Source organism: Micromys minutus (genome assembly GCF_963924665.1).
Source record: "Micromys minutus genome assembly, chromosome: 32".
Lineage (NCBI taxonomy): Eukaryota > Metazoa > Chordata > Mammalia > Rodentia > Muridae > Micromys > Micromys minutus.
In genome coordinates this window covers 3,470,577-3,488,437 of record NC_137967.1, presented here as the reverse complement: position 1 = coordinate 3,488,437, position 17,861 = coordinate 3,470,577, and the positions used below count along the sequence as shown (strand labels likewise).

At 50.3% G+C, this 17,861-nt stretch overlaps 2 protein-coding genes and 1 pseudogene across 3 annotated transcripts; all 3 read right to left on the bottom strand.

The window, feature by feature from the left end:
* Window positions 1-711: 711 nt before the first annotated feature.
* On the bottom strand, window positions 712-3,828 carry LOC308413906 (serum amyloid A-3 protein; the record flags this gene model as incomplete). Its single annotated transcript, XM_080909044.1, has 4 exons — window positions 3,742-3,828; window positions 3,168-3,259; window positions 1,203-1,341; window positions 712-850 (listed from the first exon to the last, which is right to left on the bottom strand). The coding sequence occupies exons 2-4, from the start codon at window positions 3,256-3,258 to the stop codon at window positions 712-714; spliced, it is 369 nt and encodes a 122-aa protein (XP_080765170.1). The 5' UTR covers window position 3,259; window positions 3,742-3,828.
* A 733-nt stretch (window positions 3,829-4,561) lies between these two features.
* Window positions 4,562-4,977, bottom strand: LOC308414067 (ATP synthase F(0) complex subunit C1, mitochondrial-like; annotated as a pseudogene). The gene has a single exon. The product of its transcript is annotated as an ATP synthase F(0) complex subunit C1, mitochondrial-like (transcript).
* Window positions 4,978-15,365: 10,388 nt separating this feature from the next.
* On the bottom strand, window positions 15,366-17,289 carry LOC308413907 (serum amyloid A-4 protein; the record flags this gene model as incomplete). Its single annotated transcript, XM_080909045.1, has 3 exons — window positions 15,366-15,528; window positions 15,862-16,000; window positions 17,199-17,289. The coding sequence occupies 3 exons, from the start codon at window positions 17,287-17,289 to the stop codon at window positions 15,366-15,368; spliced, it is 393 nt and encodes a 130-aa protein (XP_080765171.1).
* Between the last annotated feature and the right edge of the window lie 572 nt (window positions 17,290-17,861).

The following is a 17,861-nucleotide window of genomic DNA, read 5'->3' as shown; positions in this document are numbered from 1 at the left end:
GGTTTGGCGAGGCCTCGGGGCAAGGGAGATGTCTCTGGGGGGGCCCATGTTGAGAATCCCTTCCCCCTGAGGGACCAGCCACACAACGGTATAGTATAGAATAGAGTCATGAAGGAGTTAAGAGAGTAGTAGAGGCAGAGAGAGAGAGAAAAGAGAGAGGAATAGAGGAGTAAAGAAGTAGAGGCCGGCCATGAGCACGTGGAGGGAGAGGGGGAAGGGAAGGAGAAGAGGAGGGGCAAGGAGGGGAGAGCAAGAGAGAGAGGAGGGGACAAGCAGCCCCTTTTATAGTGTCCGGTCACTGGGGCGGAGCATACCTGGCTATTACCAGGTAACTGAGGGGTGGGGTTTACAGAATCCAAACAACTGGGCTGTATCCCAGAATGCATTGGTTTTTGTCTAGTTTTTAACTTCCTAACAAAAACCATACACGGGGCTTTCTCATGTCATATTTCAATTCCCATCTCTTCATCCCTCTTTCTCTAAGAAAGAAAAGAAAGAAAAGTGATGCTCTGGGCTCATTCACATGGCCCGAGATCCTCAGTGTAACTGCCCTGTGCTCTTTCAAAACGACAGTGACAGATTGCATTTCACACGTATTTATTCAGCATGTTGGGATGTTTAGGGACCCAGATTTTAGGAAATAACTCAGTCATTGCCTCTTTTTGGGGTGGGGGGTGGGCTGCATGGCTGGGAAAAACATGAAGAGAAAACTCAGTATTTCTTAGGTAGGCCAGCAGGTCGGAAGTAGTTGGGGTTCTTGCCACTCCGGCCCCACCTGTTGGCAAACTGGTCAGCTCTTGAGTCCTTTGCTCCGTGTCCTGTGAGCCTCTGAATGCCCTCTCTGGCATCACTGCAATTCGAACACACAAGAAGATCAGTAACCAAGACGACCGGCAATAGCCCCACCCTCAGGACTCCCCGATTCAAGAGATGAAGTATGAGGAACCCAGGAATGCCAGGGAGGGAGAGGCTGGTATGATCCTGCCTGAGCAAACCCCTGTCCTGCCCAAGCTTTCAGCCTCATGCTGGATGAGCAGCACCAGGAAAGGGAGGGTGGGAATCATCACCAACCACTCCCAGTACTATGCACAGAAAAGAGGAAAAAAATCAAGAGAGAGCAGGGCGCATGCGCGGGATACAGAAGAGAGCCCCTGCCCGGCTGTTCAAAGCAGGCAGGCTCTGCTCACCCAGCCCTGTGTTACCTGATGACCTTCGCAGCCCAGACTCCCCCAGGACCCCTTCGAGCAGCATCGTAGTTCCCCCGAGCATGGAAGTATTTGTCTGAGTTTTTCCAGTTGGCCTTTCTCATGTCAGAGTAGGCTCGCCACATGTCTCTGGTGCCTAGAGGGGGAAGAAAGTTTTAGGTAAAACAGAGGGCTAAAACATCTATTCAACTCATGCCAGCCTTTCCCAAAACCCCCAGAAATGCTGCCAGCTTGAGATAAATAGTTCTTACTGCCCCACATCTGTGCAAGTACATCGGAGCAAGCTTTATTCTGGCGGATTCTCGTCTTAGCTCTGTTGCTGTTTGTCTCGGGCTGTTCAAAAAGCATGTGGAGAAGAGAGGCGATCCCTAGAGAGTGTTCATCACACGACAAAGGTCCTAATATGACGCTCTCTCTGAAATGGGCCAGAGGAACTTTGGACTAAGGCGTGAGATGAGATCCCTTCCCTTCCTCCTCTCCCCTCCCTCTTCTTCCATTCCTTTCCTTCCTCTTGTGTTCTCATTTCCTTTAGTGACAGCCTATGTCTCTGTATATCCCTGGATGGCCTGGAACTCACAATCCTGCCTCGGCCTCCCAAGCCCCACAATTACCACTGCAGTCACGGTTCTTGCCAGCACAAGCAATGGGAGAGACTGCTCTCCAGACAGAGTGAGTCCACCCAGATGTCCAGGATCTCTTTCACCCTGAGCAGTTCTCAGCACCCCATCGGCAGGCAACAAAGGTAATGATGTCTTTGGATGATTGAGACGCTGGACAGCAACCGACTCACTAGGTTTAAAACCCCTAACCCCTCTCCAGTAATGGGGAAGAGTGTTATTCCACTTATGTGGAAAAGCTGAGGGAAATGTTCCTTCTCGGAAGATGATCCTTTATTCTCACCCCTCCTCCCTGCACCTCAGGAAGTTGCCACAAACAGAAAAAAACCTAAACTAAGACGGGGGAGTGAGCTCAGCATTGAAGGGATCAGATCCAGCAATGCTAAATGGGAAATCTCTTCAAAGGGAACGAGTTAGGGAGAAAGGGAAAGCCGAATATCTAGGCTCACTTAGCTTTCACTGTGAGGCTGAGCGTGGTGGTGCACACCCTTAATCCCAGCACTCAGGAGGCAGAGGCAGATGGGGCTCTGTGAGTGTGAGGTTAGCCTGGTCTACAAGGTGAGTCAGCCAGGGCTCGGTTACACAGAGAAAGCCTATCTCAAACAAACAAACAAATGCTTTTGTTGTGTTGTGGTTGGTAGGCTGTATTTCCCTTGGTGACAGTGCCTTTTCTATGTCTCAACAGCAAAAGACCTATGTTCCAGGTAAGTAAGTCATTGTCTCCTGTTGACAGTGGAGCTGTCTTCCACCCATCCCATGACCGGCCCCTTCTCAGGTAAATAACTAAGTGTGTGCTCAGAGCTGTATAGTGGCCAACCTGGGCTAAATTCTGCTCTTCCGGGGGTTGTCTAGGATAGCTTATGTATGGATAGCTCTTTGTGCATGAGTTTTCTTAAAAGGGCACCTACACCACGAGATTAATTTTAAAGCTAATTCATTTCCATATGTGATGTTCCGTGGGCAATACCTACTCCAGGTGGAACACTCAATTAGCCTTGGTTGCTGTCAATGAGGGTTGGGGCTGTTCCGCTTCCCCTGCACCTTCCCCGGAACCAGACACAGAAGTGAATTGTTCATCACCCTCCACAAGGGGGCAGTAGAGCCCTCCCATTGGCGAGTCTCCATCTTTCGCCTACAGATTGATTGCTCCTACGTTCCGGAAAGGTTGCTTGGTCGAACTTGGGATCCTCACCTGAAGAGGTCAACACCGACCGGTAAAGCTCCGACCTGCTTAGGAAGAGCCGCACCGCCACTCTATCTATGGGGATCTCACGATGCGGGCCCTGCTCAAGTAGATTCTTAAAATTCACAACTATAACCTCCTGCCCCCATCCTTTATGTCTACCTTGACCAGCTTGTTTCGCGAACTGGAACCAGCTTTGGCTGTCAACTCCCAGGATCAAGAAGCAAAGAGCGACGGCAATGAGCGTCTTCATCCTGCAGGGCCAGGCGAACAGAAAGACGGGTGTGCCGTGTCCTGGAAAGGAGGGTGCTTCTGCAGCGCTGAGCTATCTATTTATCCTTGCACATCAGTAACAAACCCCACTGGATTTCATACGTAAACCCACACATGTGCAAACAAAGCGTATAGGCAAGGGGATTCCAGGGAGCTCTCTAGCTCTGCGTTTCCTTGTATCTCATTAAAATCCTGCTCTCTGGAGCTTTGCAAACAGACCGTTGCATTCCATTCATATCAGCTGAAACCCAGCTGTTAAGGGAGTTTCCAGAGGCTAGGACAGGGGGCGTCTTAGCCAACACAGCTAATTCCCACAGAAGTGAATTCCCACAGAAGCACGCTACGAGTTCCGTGGGGAAAGCGTGTGGATTCAGGAAAAGAGAGAACATTAAACACAGCGAGCAAATGCTGGCAGGGAAGAGGATCTGCAAAGAGCAGCTGTTGGAAAGTTCTGGCAACTCACCTCGAGCTGTGAGCTCCTGCTGGGACCCCAGGTGAGTGTCCTCCAGTCACTTGCTGAGGAGTTGTGGCCCGGGATGTCTATATGTACTGTCACTCACGAGTGAAGCAATCCCTGTCTGATCTTGCGTAATCCCACTTGCCCATAACTAATCTTCCAGAACATAACTTTTTTCCTCGTGCACATCTTCTTTTCCCAGATTGTGCAATCTAGCCGTTTTCAGAAATGTGGCAAGTGAGGGCTTTCGGAGTGTTCCCCAGTCTGATCGGAAATAGTCAGGATGAATGCTTTATGTCCAGGTTCCTGGGAAGGGAAAGCAATACTAGAAAGGAAAATATGAATATGCAATAAATCACGGGCGTGAATCCAAAGGCTAAGCTAAGGCCCTTTCAAAGCGTAGTTCAGATTTAAACTGGAGCCTTAAGGAACAGGAGGAAGGAAGGCAGAAACTGGGGTTCAGCACCTACACGAACCGACTCAATGCTGTGGTAGGGTCTCCTCCAGACTCGAACATATTCCATACTGCCATGGAAGATCAGAGAGCAGATTCAATTCAGAGACTTTGATAAACCAAGATCACTAAACAATAGAACAGTTCGCTTCAAAGTCGCGAAGAAATAACGCACCATAAACATGCGTGGGAAAGGCCCCCGGATGCCTCATTATCCTTACAGTGGGTTCAGGCAGAATGTGGCCATTCTGAAAGACGCCAACACAGGGAAGTGACATCAGGAAACAGCTGCTGGTAAAGCTCAGCACACTCCAGCACCAGGACGGGTCTGGAGTCAAAGCAGCAGGGACGGCTGGGTGACCCCATGGGGACTCACATGGTGAAGAGGATGAGGAAGGTGACCCTCAAACAGAAGGTGACCCTGGCCTCAGAGACAGCAAAGCCCAGAATGACACAGGTGAAAAGCGGCTGCTTGAGAGACGGGTTCCTGGCACAGCCAAGCATCAAGCCACCAAACACTGTGCCAATGCCGGCCCCTGATCCAGCCACACCAACTGTGGCGGCCCCAGCACCGATAAACTTGGCTCCCGCTGCACCGATGTCTCAGGAAATAACACTGGCCTGGAATTCCTGTCTGGCTGCTGGGAGAGGGGAGCCGCTGCAGGAACGCTGTTTAGATGGGGCTCTGGTCTGCTCAGGAGGGAGGCAGACGCAGGCCTGATTAGACCCCTGGTACAGGAGCGGATCAGAACTGGAGAAATGATCAGTGCCTTGGTGGTCTGCAATTTTTAAATCTGCACTCCTACTTCCCTGCAGCCCCTGCTCGGCCCATAGCACACTCCCTTCAAAAAAAAAGCTGCACCAGGTTCAGCCATGTGAGTTTATCTTATGAGAACCGGTTCAGACCATGGTCTTCTCCCCTTTGCTATTCCCACCCCTTTACACACACACACACACACACACACACACACACACACACACACACACACACAAAATGAAAATGCATTGAGTTGCCTAGAGAAGGAAGGCTGGTATAGCTGCTGCGTGGTAGATATGGTGAACATTTGGCCTTCTGTTCTAAGGGCCCTGGGCTAGAAGCCCGTGGAAAGCAGTGGGCTAAATATAGCCCACCCAAGATGCAATAGCTCCAGGGGTGGGGGTGGGGGGTCCCACATTGTTTGTTACAAGAGGAGACCTGTGAATATCTCATTGGAGAAAGAAGCTGATGCAGATAACCCCGTAAGCTGGAAGATGGTAATAGCGAAGAATGGGTACTTTCAGCTGAACTACAAGCCAGAGGGGTGGTGCTGTGGAAGACTGTGGGGCGCCGCCTGCACATTCTCCATTACAAGATGGCGCTGACATCCGGCTGGAGTTAGCAGTAAACAAGTCATGTGCGCACGTGCTGGGTAACTTTCCACTCCTTGAGCTCTGCCTCTCCCGTGGCGTCATAGGGCCTGATGAGTTTCAACCAATCAGGGGGCTCCACGTCCAAGGCGAGGACTGATCCCTTTATAAGGGGATGGGCTAGATAGTTCGGGGTCTTCGTCTTCACGTGTTGCAAGCTTATGCTCTGCCTCTCTAGAGCATTAAAGTTTACCGCAGAAGAATCCTATTTCGTGTGCCGCGTCGTTCTTGCTGGCGAGACGGTTGCGCGGGACAGAAGACGCCGGCACAGGTGACCCAGGATGAAGCAGATCAGGCAACATGGACACCGTGTTGGAGGATTGCTGTCATACCTTAGAGAAATGCCTCTTCCTAGGTTTGGCCTTTATTTTAGTTATTTCGAGCTCTGTGACTATAAGGGGAAAGGCTGTCCAAAGATTTTGTCCCTTGGTCCTTAGCATAGGCACTGCTCAGACAATTTGGCTTAGGAAGGGGATTCTTTGGTGGCTGGCTTGACTCATGGTGTCCTAGCAGTGAGCACAGCTACAGCCTCCCGCAAGCCCGGGCTGCAAACCTGTTTGGGGAGGTGCTTCACAGAGAACCAAATGTGAAACCTGCCACCTCTTCTGTTCTGACCTCTCAGGGGTAAACGTTTAGCACAGTAATTTTATGTATTGATCTCCTCAGCCACTCTAGACTCAAAACTCACTTCTGAGCATCCACTCTTTCAATCCTCCCTCCCCCACATCCTTCCCCTCCTCCTCTCCTCCTTCCTCCCCCTTCCCCTCCCCTCTTCCCTTTTTTAAAAAAAAAATTTTTAAGTTAAGCAATTTCCAAAGTTTTCAGAATTTATTCTTTTTTTATTTTTTATATTTTCTTTTTTTTAATTGAAAAACTTTATTTAAAAAAACAGAGATACATGTACAGATTTTAAAAGTATTTTTCCATAAAAGTATATGAATACATTTTTGTCAGTACTTGGTTTTTTTTAATTCATGTATACATCTTATTTTTTTAATGGTATGGCCATTTAATATTTGACAAAAAATACTTTACTCCAAAACGAATCAAAAGACATGAAGTTCACGTCACATTTATCACAGAAAAAAATCCACCTAGACAACATTACAAAAAAATATGGAACGCTTCACGAATTTGCATGTCATCCTTGCGCAGGGGCCATGATAATCTTCTCTGTATCGCTCCAATTTTAGTCTATGTGCTGCGGAAGCGAGCACCCCTCTTCCCTTTTTAACTTGGCTTTATTTTATGTGCATTTTGCCCAGATGGATGGATGCGAACCACACGAATGCCTGACATCTGCAGAGGTCAGAAAATGGTGTCAGTTCCCCTAGAACTGGAGTTATAGATGGTTGTGAGCCACCAAATGAGTGCTGGGAATTAAACCCAGGTCCCCTGGAAGACCAGCCAGTGCTTTTAACTGCTGACCCATCTCTCCAGCCCCAACCCCCTTCTTTGATAGAAATATTAGAAGGCAAGTGAGCATTTTCCCTAGACCCTAAGAAAACTCTTCACAAGAACTTTCCCTTTATTAGTGATAGTTTAACTGATCCATTGAGAATTCTTTTAAACTTTTGATTGATTCTCATGAAATTCATGCACCCCAGTCTGTTCATCTCCCTATCCCCTCATATCGACTCTTTACCCTGGCAACCTCCCGAGAAGTAACACACACACAGACACAGACACAGAGAGACACACACAGACACACACACACACAGACATATCCACACAGACACATCACACACACACAGAGACACAGAGAGACACACACAGACACAGAGAGACACACACAGACACACACACACAGAGACATATCCACACAGACACATCACACAGACACAGAGACACAGAGAGACACAAACAGAGACACACAGACACACACACAAGGACAGACATATCCACACAGACACCACACACACACATAGACACACAGAGACACAGAGAGAGACACACACAGACACAGAGAGACAAACACAGAGACACACACACACAAACACAGACACACACACACACAGACATATCCACACAGACACCACACACACACATAGACACACACACAGAGACATATCCACACAGACACCACACACACACACACATAGACACAGACACAGAGAGACACACAAGTCCTTGGTCTGGTTCCCGATCTCTGGCTTTTTGTGACACTGCAAATACTGGATCCCTTTGGGGACTTTTCCCAGCCACCCTGTTGCTGCCCCATGTCATGGAGATTCTATCCCTTTCAGGAATGCCAGCCATCCACAGGTGACATCGATTGTGGGCTGGGCCAACTCAGAGCCCATGGTAGCTGAGCAGGTCAACCCTCCAGCTCTTTCTTATTCACACCACCAGGGGGAGCTCTCCAGCACTGCTCCATCTAGGCCACCCAAAGCCACCATCAGTAGGTGGCAGGGTCAGCTCTCCAGCGCCCATGCCTACAGAGCTTGCTCCACTGTGCTGCCCAGGTGGGGTGCAGGACTAGCTCTCCTGAGCTCATAACCCTGTAGGCAGCGATCCCAATCGCCAGAGGTGGCAGGGGCAGGGGGCGGGGGACATCACCTCTGTGCCAGCCCTACCCCACAACTCTGCCACACCCCTGCCACCATTGCTAACTCCACTGTGGACAGGGTCTGCTGTCCCTAGTGCTGCTGCTGCTGCTGCTAGCGAGAGATGGGACCGGCTCTCCAGAGTGCTGCAACCAGTGAGGTGTGGGGCTAGAACTTCACAGCCCCTGGACTTCCCCATGGTCCTCTAATGCTGCCCTGACCAGGGGCATCTCTATGTTCTCTAGCGGTAACATGAGCCACAGACATCGACCCCTGCAGCTGCATAGCTGAGGACCCAGACAGGACCCCCAGCAGCAGCTCGGGCTGGGACTTCACCAGGCTGGCCACTCACAGCAGGCTACTCTCCTCCACCCTTGAGTCTCCAGCTCATCTCCTCAGGATGCTCAGGTTGTTCCATTCCCCCTTCCTCACACACTGGGGTGGAGCCATTACAATGTGGCTGGTGAACCCCGGGGTGACATCCTCCATCTCTGCTTCACGGCACGGCAGCCCGCAGGTCTCTGTCTTCCTCCTTTGGTGCTGTGCTGCCTGGAATTGATTTGATTGGATGTTTTATGAGTCCTAGGCATAAAACATCTTTGGCCACCAAGCCGGGCACCAAGCTAGGATGATCAGAGGATCTGCCATCTACTCTGCCCCAACTCATATAAGAGCATCACCACCAACCAAGTGCCTCTGCCCATTGCCGGGGGACATCGAGAATTTTACCCGTCAAACGTATTTGCTTTGAAGCACCAACCTCGTCTCCCAGCCACCCAACTCTTCTCTCTTCCCCTCTACCCAGCCCAGTTTGTATGAACCAACTGCTCTTAGGGATGGGGCCTGCCCTGGAGTGTGCTCAGCCAGGGGTCATACCATTAAAGAAAACTGGCCCTTCCTCTCCTGGTACCTATAAAATGCCAATGGCTTCTCACCCCAGGGTGGGATTTTGTGCCCACCCCATACCCTCCGTGCTAAGATTTTGTCCTCTCTGAGCTCACCCCGGGCCTTGTGTCGTCACAGCCATTGTCCACCTATGCGGCCATCCTGTCGTGCCTTGAATTTCCCTGGAAAAGTTTCCCCGAAGTCCCACCACCCCTACCACTTACATTTTTCCTGCCTCCTATTTCCTAAGGAGCCTTGAACATTGGGGATGGGGTGTGATAGGTGTGACCAAGGATTTTCTTCTTTATTGGTCTTTATGATCGCACAAGGCCGCCCTTTGTTCACTGATAATGTGTCTCTGCGGGTTGGGATCTTGTGAGGACAGCGTCTGTCCATCCGTCTCACTACCACAGAGATTCTTCTCTTGGTTCCTTAAACAGGTGGTGGATAAATACAAGGAGCTCATTTGGTGAATGGCCAAACTGGAGGAGCATTCTAAAGGACTCCAAATATTTGAGAACAGCCTGCCAGTTTGGATAGTACTGAGCCTAGCGCCTCATGGCGTAAACAAGGACAGACCGCAGTGAGTTGCTGTGCTCCCCGGGGCATCCAGGAACAAGCTGCAAGCAGACCCAACCTTCATTTCCATAGATTACTTCATAACATTGAATTGTTGCCAGCAAGTTTAGAAGGACTCCACAGATAATCAACCCATAAGTCTAAATACAGCACAGCATGTTCTCTGAGCGTGAGCCTGAATTACTTTCCTCGTAACTAGAAATTTTAAGAATTGCGCAATGACTCCTTTATCACCCTGGGTTTGGGATTTTGCTGACTAATTTCTTTTCCCTGTTGCCTGCAACTGAGAAGCCAAAAAGCCTCTAATTGCCCCCCATATCCTGGAGAATTAATGTAAGGAGCGGAGCCAGACCTCAGAGCCCCTGAGGTCTGTAAGGAGGCAGGAGTGCTCACCTCTCAGTCCTGGCCTCTCCTTAACCTCACTCCTACTTTTCCACATATGGAACTGGGTGGGACAGCTAACCCACAATGCCTGAGAGGCCCCTTAAAGCCATTAAAGTTGAAAAGGGACCACAGGGGACTTTCAGTAGGCAACAGAAACAAAGCTGTTCTTCTGTGAAGAAAAGAGTCGCTGTGGAGCTAAATCTCTTCACTCGGGCTTCAGGTGCCCAGAAGAAAAGGACAAGCCTCCTCAACCCTCCCGAGGGTCTCACAGCAGGTTGCACAACCTGCCGGCTGGCCCCACATCCTGCCTGCAGACAGGAGTGTGGCGAGGGACTTCTTAGGGAAGCCCCTGGACACCTTGCTACTTGCTCCCCATCTTGGTATTTTGGAAGGATGAAGTAACTGACACCCTCAGAGTTTGTAGCAGGGTCAGCAGAGTGTGTCAGACAGATTGGAGTGATGTGTTTCTCATCTCTGTCACATGGTCACTTGAGTGTGGGGGGGGCTGATGGGAAAGTGGGGGTGGGGGTATAACCTCCATTGCTGTGGGGGCTGATGGGAAAGTGAAAGTCTCAGGAGCAGCCAGGGGCACCATCTCTGCAGAGACCTCCCAGGTCAACAGAGAATGCTAGTGTGATTAGAAATATCTCAGACCCCTTGGGGCCCTGTGATTCTCCTTCCCAAGAGCACTCTATTCCCCCAGTCCTGAGGCTGGGAGGCCTGGTGGAAAGGCTCCTCCAAGTCACTTGCAAGGGAGGACCAGAGCCTTCACTCCTCCGTGGGTCCCAACAGCCAGCCAGCCCATGATGTGGAAGGGGCACCGTAAAGTGTTACTGCCACTGGAGTTGAAACAGGACTGAAGAAGGATTTTCAGTAGCCAACAGTGACTGAAGTGGGAAGGGTGGAGATTGGGATCTTACGCTCATAGTCAAGCCAGGGTTGGGGAAAACAAAGGCACTTGGTGTGTTAAAGCCTCCTAAGCCAACACTCAAGACTGGCTGTGTTTAGGTAGCACGTGTCATGTTTTAGGACTAAGTTCCTTTGTACCTCGGATGTCTGTATTCACAGCCTCTACCCGCAAGGTTCAGGGATCATCGGAAAAGGAGAGACAGACTGCAAGAGCCAGACATGGTGGAAGACTACACAGAAACTGTCTTCCAGACACACACTGCTTGCATGTTTGGACATATGGTGAGAGTAGCAATTCCGACAGCATGCATGCAGTCCCTGCTGCACATAGGGACTCCTAGCGAGTGTTTACAGTTGTGGCAGCATGCACAGTATCTGCTCAGGCAAAATCACATGGAGAGGGGAGATGGGCACAAGTCCTACCCCTAAGCCAAGGAGCAGTGATTGACAGCTGCTGGGAGCCAGAGAGTGGGTTTTCTTTACGCGTTCAGCCCAACTCAGTCAGCCACACATTCTAGGGTAGAGCAAATGAGGCTTGGTGTGTTTTAAAAAGTCATCCAAGAACACACAGAGTTGGGTTGGTAGAGAAGGCAGGGTGGATCTGGGCGGAGGTGGAGAAGAAAGCATTATCTTGGTTGCTGTTGTTGTAATAATCATAACGACCATGGTGGCTTAGATGAAAATGACCCCGTCGTCTCACATATTTGAATACTTGGTCCGCAGTTGGTAGAACTGCTTGGGAAGGATTAGTGGGTGTGGCCTTGTTGGATGAGGTGTGTCACTGGGGGTGGGCTTTGAGGTTTCAAAAAGCCCATAGCATTTCCAGTTAGCACTGGAGCAAGCATGTGCTCTCCCACTCCCTCCTTCCCTCCCTCCTCACGGCTGTTCTCTCAACGTGTAGCTCTCAGATACTGCTCTAGCACCATGCAGGCAGCCTGCTGCCATTTTGGACTGTAAGCAAGCCCCCAGTTAAATATTTTCTTCTATAAATTGCCTTGGCCATGGTGTTTGTCATAGCAACAGGGAAGTAACTAAGACAATGGCCAAAAGTGACTTGTGCTGGAAAAAGTATATTTGGCTCATAGGTTCCACACAGCTGCCCATCAACAGGGGATGCTGAGGCAGGAACTCTGGGCAGTAACCTGGAGCCAGCTGGGCAAGGGGACCCACACCTTTAATCTCAGTATTCAGGAGAATGTGAGTTTGAGGCCAACTTGGCCTACATGGCCAGACCCAGGCCAACCAGAGCTTCATAGCAAGAACCCTCTTTGAAAGTGGGGGGTGGGGGCAGGGAGATTTCTCAATTGAGGCTCTTCCCAGATAACTCTAGCTTGTAACAGGCTGACACAAAGCCAGCCAGGATGGGAGCAAGTATGATAAAGTACATTGCTGGATGTAACTCTTAAAAGAAATAAGGGGCTGGAGAGATGGCTCAGTGGTTAGGAGCACTGACTGCTCTTCCAGAGGTCCTGAGTTCAAATCCCAGCAACCACATGGTGGCTCACAACATTCTGTGATGAGATCTGATGCCCTCTTCTGGTGTGTCTGAAGACAGCTACAGTGTACTTATAATAAATAAATAAATCTTTAAAAAAATAATAAAAGGAAGGAGGAACTCGGTTAGTTTCAGTATGTTCTTCTAGCTTCACCACACACACACACACACACACACACACACACACACACATCTTGCCCTCCGGGTGTCCCACAGCCATGGACTTTGAGACCTGAGAGAGGGGGTTGGACAGTTCCCTTCAGGTCACTATCCCAGTCTTTCAGCAACGCTTGGTTGTGGTTAGCTAAGTCAAGCGCTCGACTGTGGAAGCTGCCCCAAGCTGAGGGTGCTTCCCCCTCCCCCCCAGCCTGTCTGCCCTAGGAGGTGCCCTGCACAAATGCTCTGACAGCTCTGTGCCCCTTCCCGGTTAGTCTGGTCAATGGGGAGCCTGGCCAGGGCTGGGGCAAGGAAAGAGAGAGTAACATTTTATGATTTGTTCATATAGCTCCTATTTGTGTCACTACAAACTGCCTTATCCTTCATCCGAAGGTCCTAACTCAGCAGACTCCCTTCTCTGCAAAATGTCTGCCTTTGCCTGTCTCTTATGCCCCCCTCTTCCCTGTCCTCCACATTGCTTTCAGGAAGCACTCCTCATTGAGGTTTACAGGAGATGCTGCCAACCCACCCATAGGTAATTTTTAGTTCAATGAAAGGGCTGCCTGTCTGACTTCCCTACCCTGCATCAGCAACTCATGGCATTGGTACCCCAGTCATCAGCACCTGGCGGTGCGGTTGCCTGCTTCCCCCATTCCTGCTACCTCTTCTGACTGGGTTCCTTCCTGCCAGAATCCCAACACAGACAGAAAGAAACCACTGGAGCATGGATGCCTCCCCCAGAATTTTAATTAGAAATTTAATTCCCAAATTCAAGTGGCAATGGGTTTCAGAAGCTTGAGGGTAGATGGGAGTCAGAAAAGGTCATAAACAAGGGACCCCACACACACACACAATGGTGGCATTAATGGCTTTGTGAGAAGAGGAAGCTACCAGGCTTGATCTGCCTTTCCATGTGGCATTCTCAGAAGCGATTTAATACAAGACACTCACCAGATACTAGAATCAGCTGTTGAACTTATAGAATTATGAGCCAAATACACTTCCGGGTTTCATAAATTAACCAAAGCAATAATGCCACGTTGCAGCCACAGAAGACACACTAGACAGAGACAGAAGCTTTCTGCCTGTCTATGGGCGATCCTGGGATGATGTCACCATATTTAGGGAGGACCTTTCCCTCTTCTTCTGGAAACTTCCTTAGAGACACACACGGAAGTTCTCCACCCAACTTGCTAAGTTTCCGTGGCGGGGCACTGCCACACCAGCTAATTCCGTGGCGGGGCTTGGTGTGACCAACTAGCACGTGCTGCAGACTGACACTGGAGTAGAGCATCCGGATACCTCTCCAGGAGCGTTAGCTTCTGGGGAACAAGGGCAATTGCATTCTCTCTTTTCAGTTCATGTTTGCAGAGCACCTACTCAGGGCAGACACTATGACAGGCACCCTGGGCACTTAAGTGACATGCAACGAAACAAACACTTTTGCCATTTCTTTTTTTTTTTTTTAAATCTATTTTCCCTGTAGACAGAGAGGCAGATGGGCCGATAGAGTGAAGTACGCCAAACTCTGAAAGCAGCAGCATGTGACATGAGCAGGTTGAATCCTCAAGGTCCTCATCCTTGATCCCACAGGCTCCATCGGTCCTCCCCGCTCCTCTTTCTTTAAGGAAGCAGTGTTTGTACTCCTTGGGAGTCAGTCTTCCGCCTGGGGACCTGGAGCAGTTCCTCCCCTCTGACCAGAATCTCCCTCCTCATCAGGACCCTTCTGTCCCTACAAACCAGACTGGCCTTTACTAAAAGAATGAGTAAATTAATTCTCTTATTCCTGCTGAGTGACGTCGAGTCTTGCTTCCCTTCCAGAACAGGAAGTACGCTTTTGTTTGAATCAAAAGACAATGAGAAGAAAACCGAGAATCACTGATGTGAAAGCTACTTCTTAGGTAACGTGGGCAAAGACTAGTTAGAACCTGAGCTAAGATAGGCACTAGTGTGTGTGTGTGTGTGTGTGTGTGTGTGTGTGTGTGCTTTATAGAGACACACAGACACATGGTCTCATGCATCCCAGGCTGGCCTCAAACTCAATATATAGTCAGGGCTGGCCTTGAACTTCTGGTCTACCAGACTCTACCTCCCAGTGCTGGGATTATAAACATATACCATCACGGGGTTTATGCAGTTCTGGGGATCTACCTAGGAATCTACACATGCTAAGCAAGCACTCTGCTGACTGAGCCACATCCCTGATTCCCAACGCAGTTTCGAAGCTAGGATCCCTAAGGTTAGGATGAAGCATCCTCAACATAGTGTTCCCTATTTGAAAAGAGGTCGCAGGGGACGAGGCCTGCAGTCAGACAGTGGGTGGGACATGGCTTGAAAGGCAGAGCTGCATCAGCACCCAGAAAAGCGTGGGGACAATAAAATAAACAGAGAAGAACCGGTTATGACCCGAAGATAGTGAGATAGGAGGGAGACACCCAACCAGTGTCGAGGAGGAAATTGATGGGCAGGTGCCCGGGGCTCATCTCAAAGCAAACTCCACTTTGGTGGGCAAGGCTTTAACCAGCTCAGACCTGGTCAGCAGAAGCTGCTGTGGCTAAAGGCTAGAGCAGATCTGGTGGGGTTGTGTGAGGGGCCTGCGTGGTTTCCACGCCTTCGTGATCCACACTGATACTTCTTCCCAGAAAGTATTTCTCAGAGTTCCCTGTGTCCATCGACAAATTCAATCTGCAAAGTAGGTTGGGGACATCTCTAGCTTCTCTGTGGTTCTTGTGGACACCAAGTCGAGTGACATCCTATTAGGAGAGAGGTACGTGGCTCACAGCCTAGGCCACAGAGTGCAGCCTGAGTGGCAGGCTCAGAACTTCCCAGGAAGGCCCTTAGGTCTGAAGTGATTGGGGTTTTTGCCACTGCGGCCCCATTCCTCGGCTTTCCGGGCAGACTCCAGGCTTTCTGATCCATGGTCCCTGAGTCCAAAATAATACCGGTTTAGGAGGCCCTGGAAGTACTTCCTGCCAGTGCTGAAATCCAAAGAAGAGAGACAGAAGAGGAATCCCACAGTGAGACAGTATGACCCAGAAAATACCAGAGCAGTAAATCCTAAGGCACAGAAAAGAGAACATATTAATTTCTTGGGCCAGGGCCTTCCACAGCTGATCCTTTCTATACCGTTAGAGGATGTTATTGTGACCCCTGCCTTAGTTTTCTCTTTTTCCTTGTGAGGGGGCGTCTATCTTCCCCCTCCATCCTTACCCTCCCTCTCCTACTCTCCATGCTACCCAGACTCTGGGAGCACAGGCATAGGAGAGATCACAGGCAGGAACAGTGGAAGGCATGAGCCCCAGAACCATTACCTGATTATTTTAGCAGCCCAGACGCCCCCAGAACCCCTTTGTTGGGCCTCGAAGTTCCCACGAGCGTAGAAGTATTGGTCTGCATTTTGGTAATTAGCTTCTAGGTTGTCCCGATAGGCTTTCCACAAGTCCCAAGTCCCTACAAAGGAAGGAAAGTTACAAAAGTGAACCTGGTGGCTCATTGGAGAAACGGAGGAATGAAAACTTAAAATGGCTCATGAAAGTGGGCGTCCTTGCTGGAGATAGGTTCCCTGGTGACCATAAGGAGGACGCTTCCCCACGATTGGCTTGGGTTGGATTGATTGACAGTTGCAGGGTCGTGGGCTGTGTCTTATATGGACGTGTGTGCGCTATGCACCGAGAAGAGATGGGACTGTCCTGTAAGAAAGGCAGCAACAGACAATAACAGCCCAGGGGTAAGACCCATGGACAGCTATGCAGCGAGAGGAGGCAGAGAAAGGACATTTATCACAGCTCCCTAAGAAAGCTCAACACAGTGTATTAACTACCTCTCATCCTTGAGACAAAATCCCCGACAGACAAGCAGCTTAGCAAAGAGGGCTGTATTCTGGCTTAGTTTGAGGGGAACTCGTGGTGGTGGCATGAAGGGGGCTGGTCACAATGTGATCCTTCCCCCAGCTTAAGGCATCCCCAACCCATGTGAATGGTGCCAAGTGTGTTTATAGGATGGCTCTCTCCCTTCTTTGGTTAGACCTGTCTTGGTACACCCTCACAGGCACATCCAGGGGTATGTCCCCTAGATGACTCCAAATCCAGCCAAGTTGGCAAAGAACCACAGGCTGCCGAGGTTCGGTTCCTTCAGCGGGGGAGCCACACAGGCCTCCAGTGTTTTAAAGAGAAGACAGGATGAGGGGTTGTATTAGGAAAGTCCTGCAGACGCTGCACCCCTCCCCCATGACTGAGGGGTGGGACATATACTGAGGGGTCCTGCGTCCTTGCCCTCGCTTGGCTCTTCCTCCGGAACAGGGTGGGATTTCTCGGAGCAAATTAGCCGTAGGCATGCGCACCTTTACCAAGCGCATGCGCCTCTGGAGACATACCGAGTGCTCACTTAACGCTCTAAGACTGGGGAATTCGCTGACTCTGCAAATCCTGACCCCACTGTGTCCGCGTCAGAAATACCGGCTGGACCTTGTGAGCCGTGTCTGAGGATCCCTCGGAGGGTGCCAGGTGACCAGTATGGAGTGGGAAGCCGCAAAAAGCCAAACTCCTGCCCTGTCTCATTTGTAGCTGGTTAAAGGGGTCTCTGATCCAGACAGACGTGTGGCATCGGCGGGAGTCAGTTAAACATGCCTGCCCTCCTCCTGACTTCTTACCTTGTACCGCTTCCCTGAAGAATGAATACCAGCCATCACCACTGACTCCCAGGACCAAAGAGCAGAGGACGATGACGATGACAAGCTTCATGGTGCTGCGGGAACAGAAAGGACAGTCAAAACAGACCTACGGGCCGGAAGGTGACGTCACACGCCTCCTTTCCCCGTAGATCTCCAAGGCCAGCCTACTCTAAATGGCAGGTTCCGGACTAGCGGGAGCTACACGGGGAGGCTCTGTCTCGAAGACAGACTCACACTTTGACTTGTAAAGGCCTAGCCTCATCATTTGCTCATCCCTGACTACTGCAAAAGACAACAGACTGGGCTTCAGGAGTCTTGGCCAGATGGCTGGATGAGGGAGACCTCCGAGGTGTTGCTGGTTTACACCTAGAGAAGCTGACTGGAGCTAATCAACAAGCCTCTCCCTAGTCTCTGTTCCACGTAGCTCAGACAAGCCCTCCCCCAAGATGCAGAAAATTCTGGGGCCAGGAGCCGTTTGGCGGTACGCCTTTTCAATGAGTTTGAGGCCCAAGGTTTCACCCTCAGCATTACCACACAAAACCAAGCCTAGAAGCACATGGCTGTAATCTCATCACTAGGCGACAGAAGGATCAGAAGTTTAAGGTTACAGAGTTACTACTACCGCTACGAAGATACTTCCAG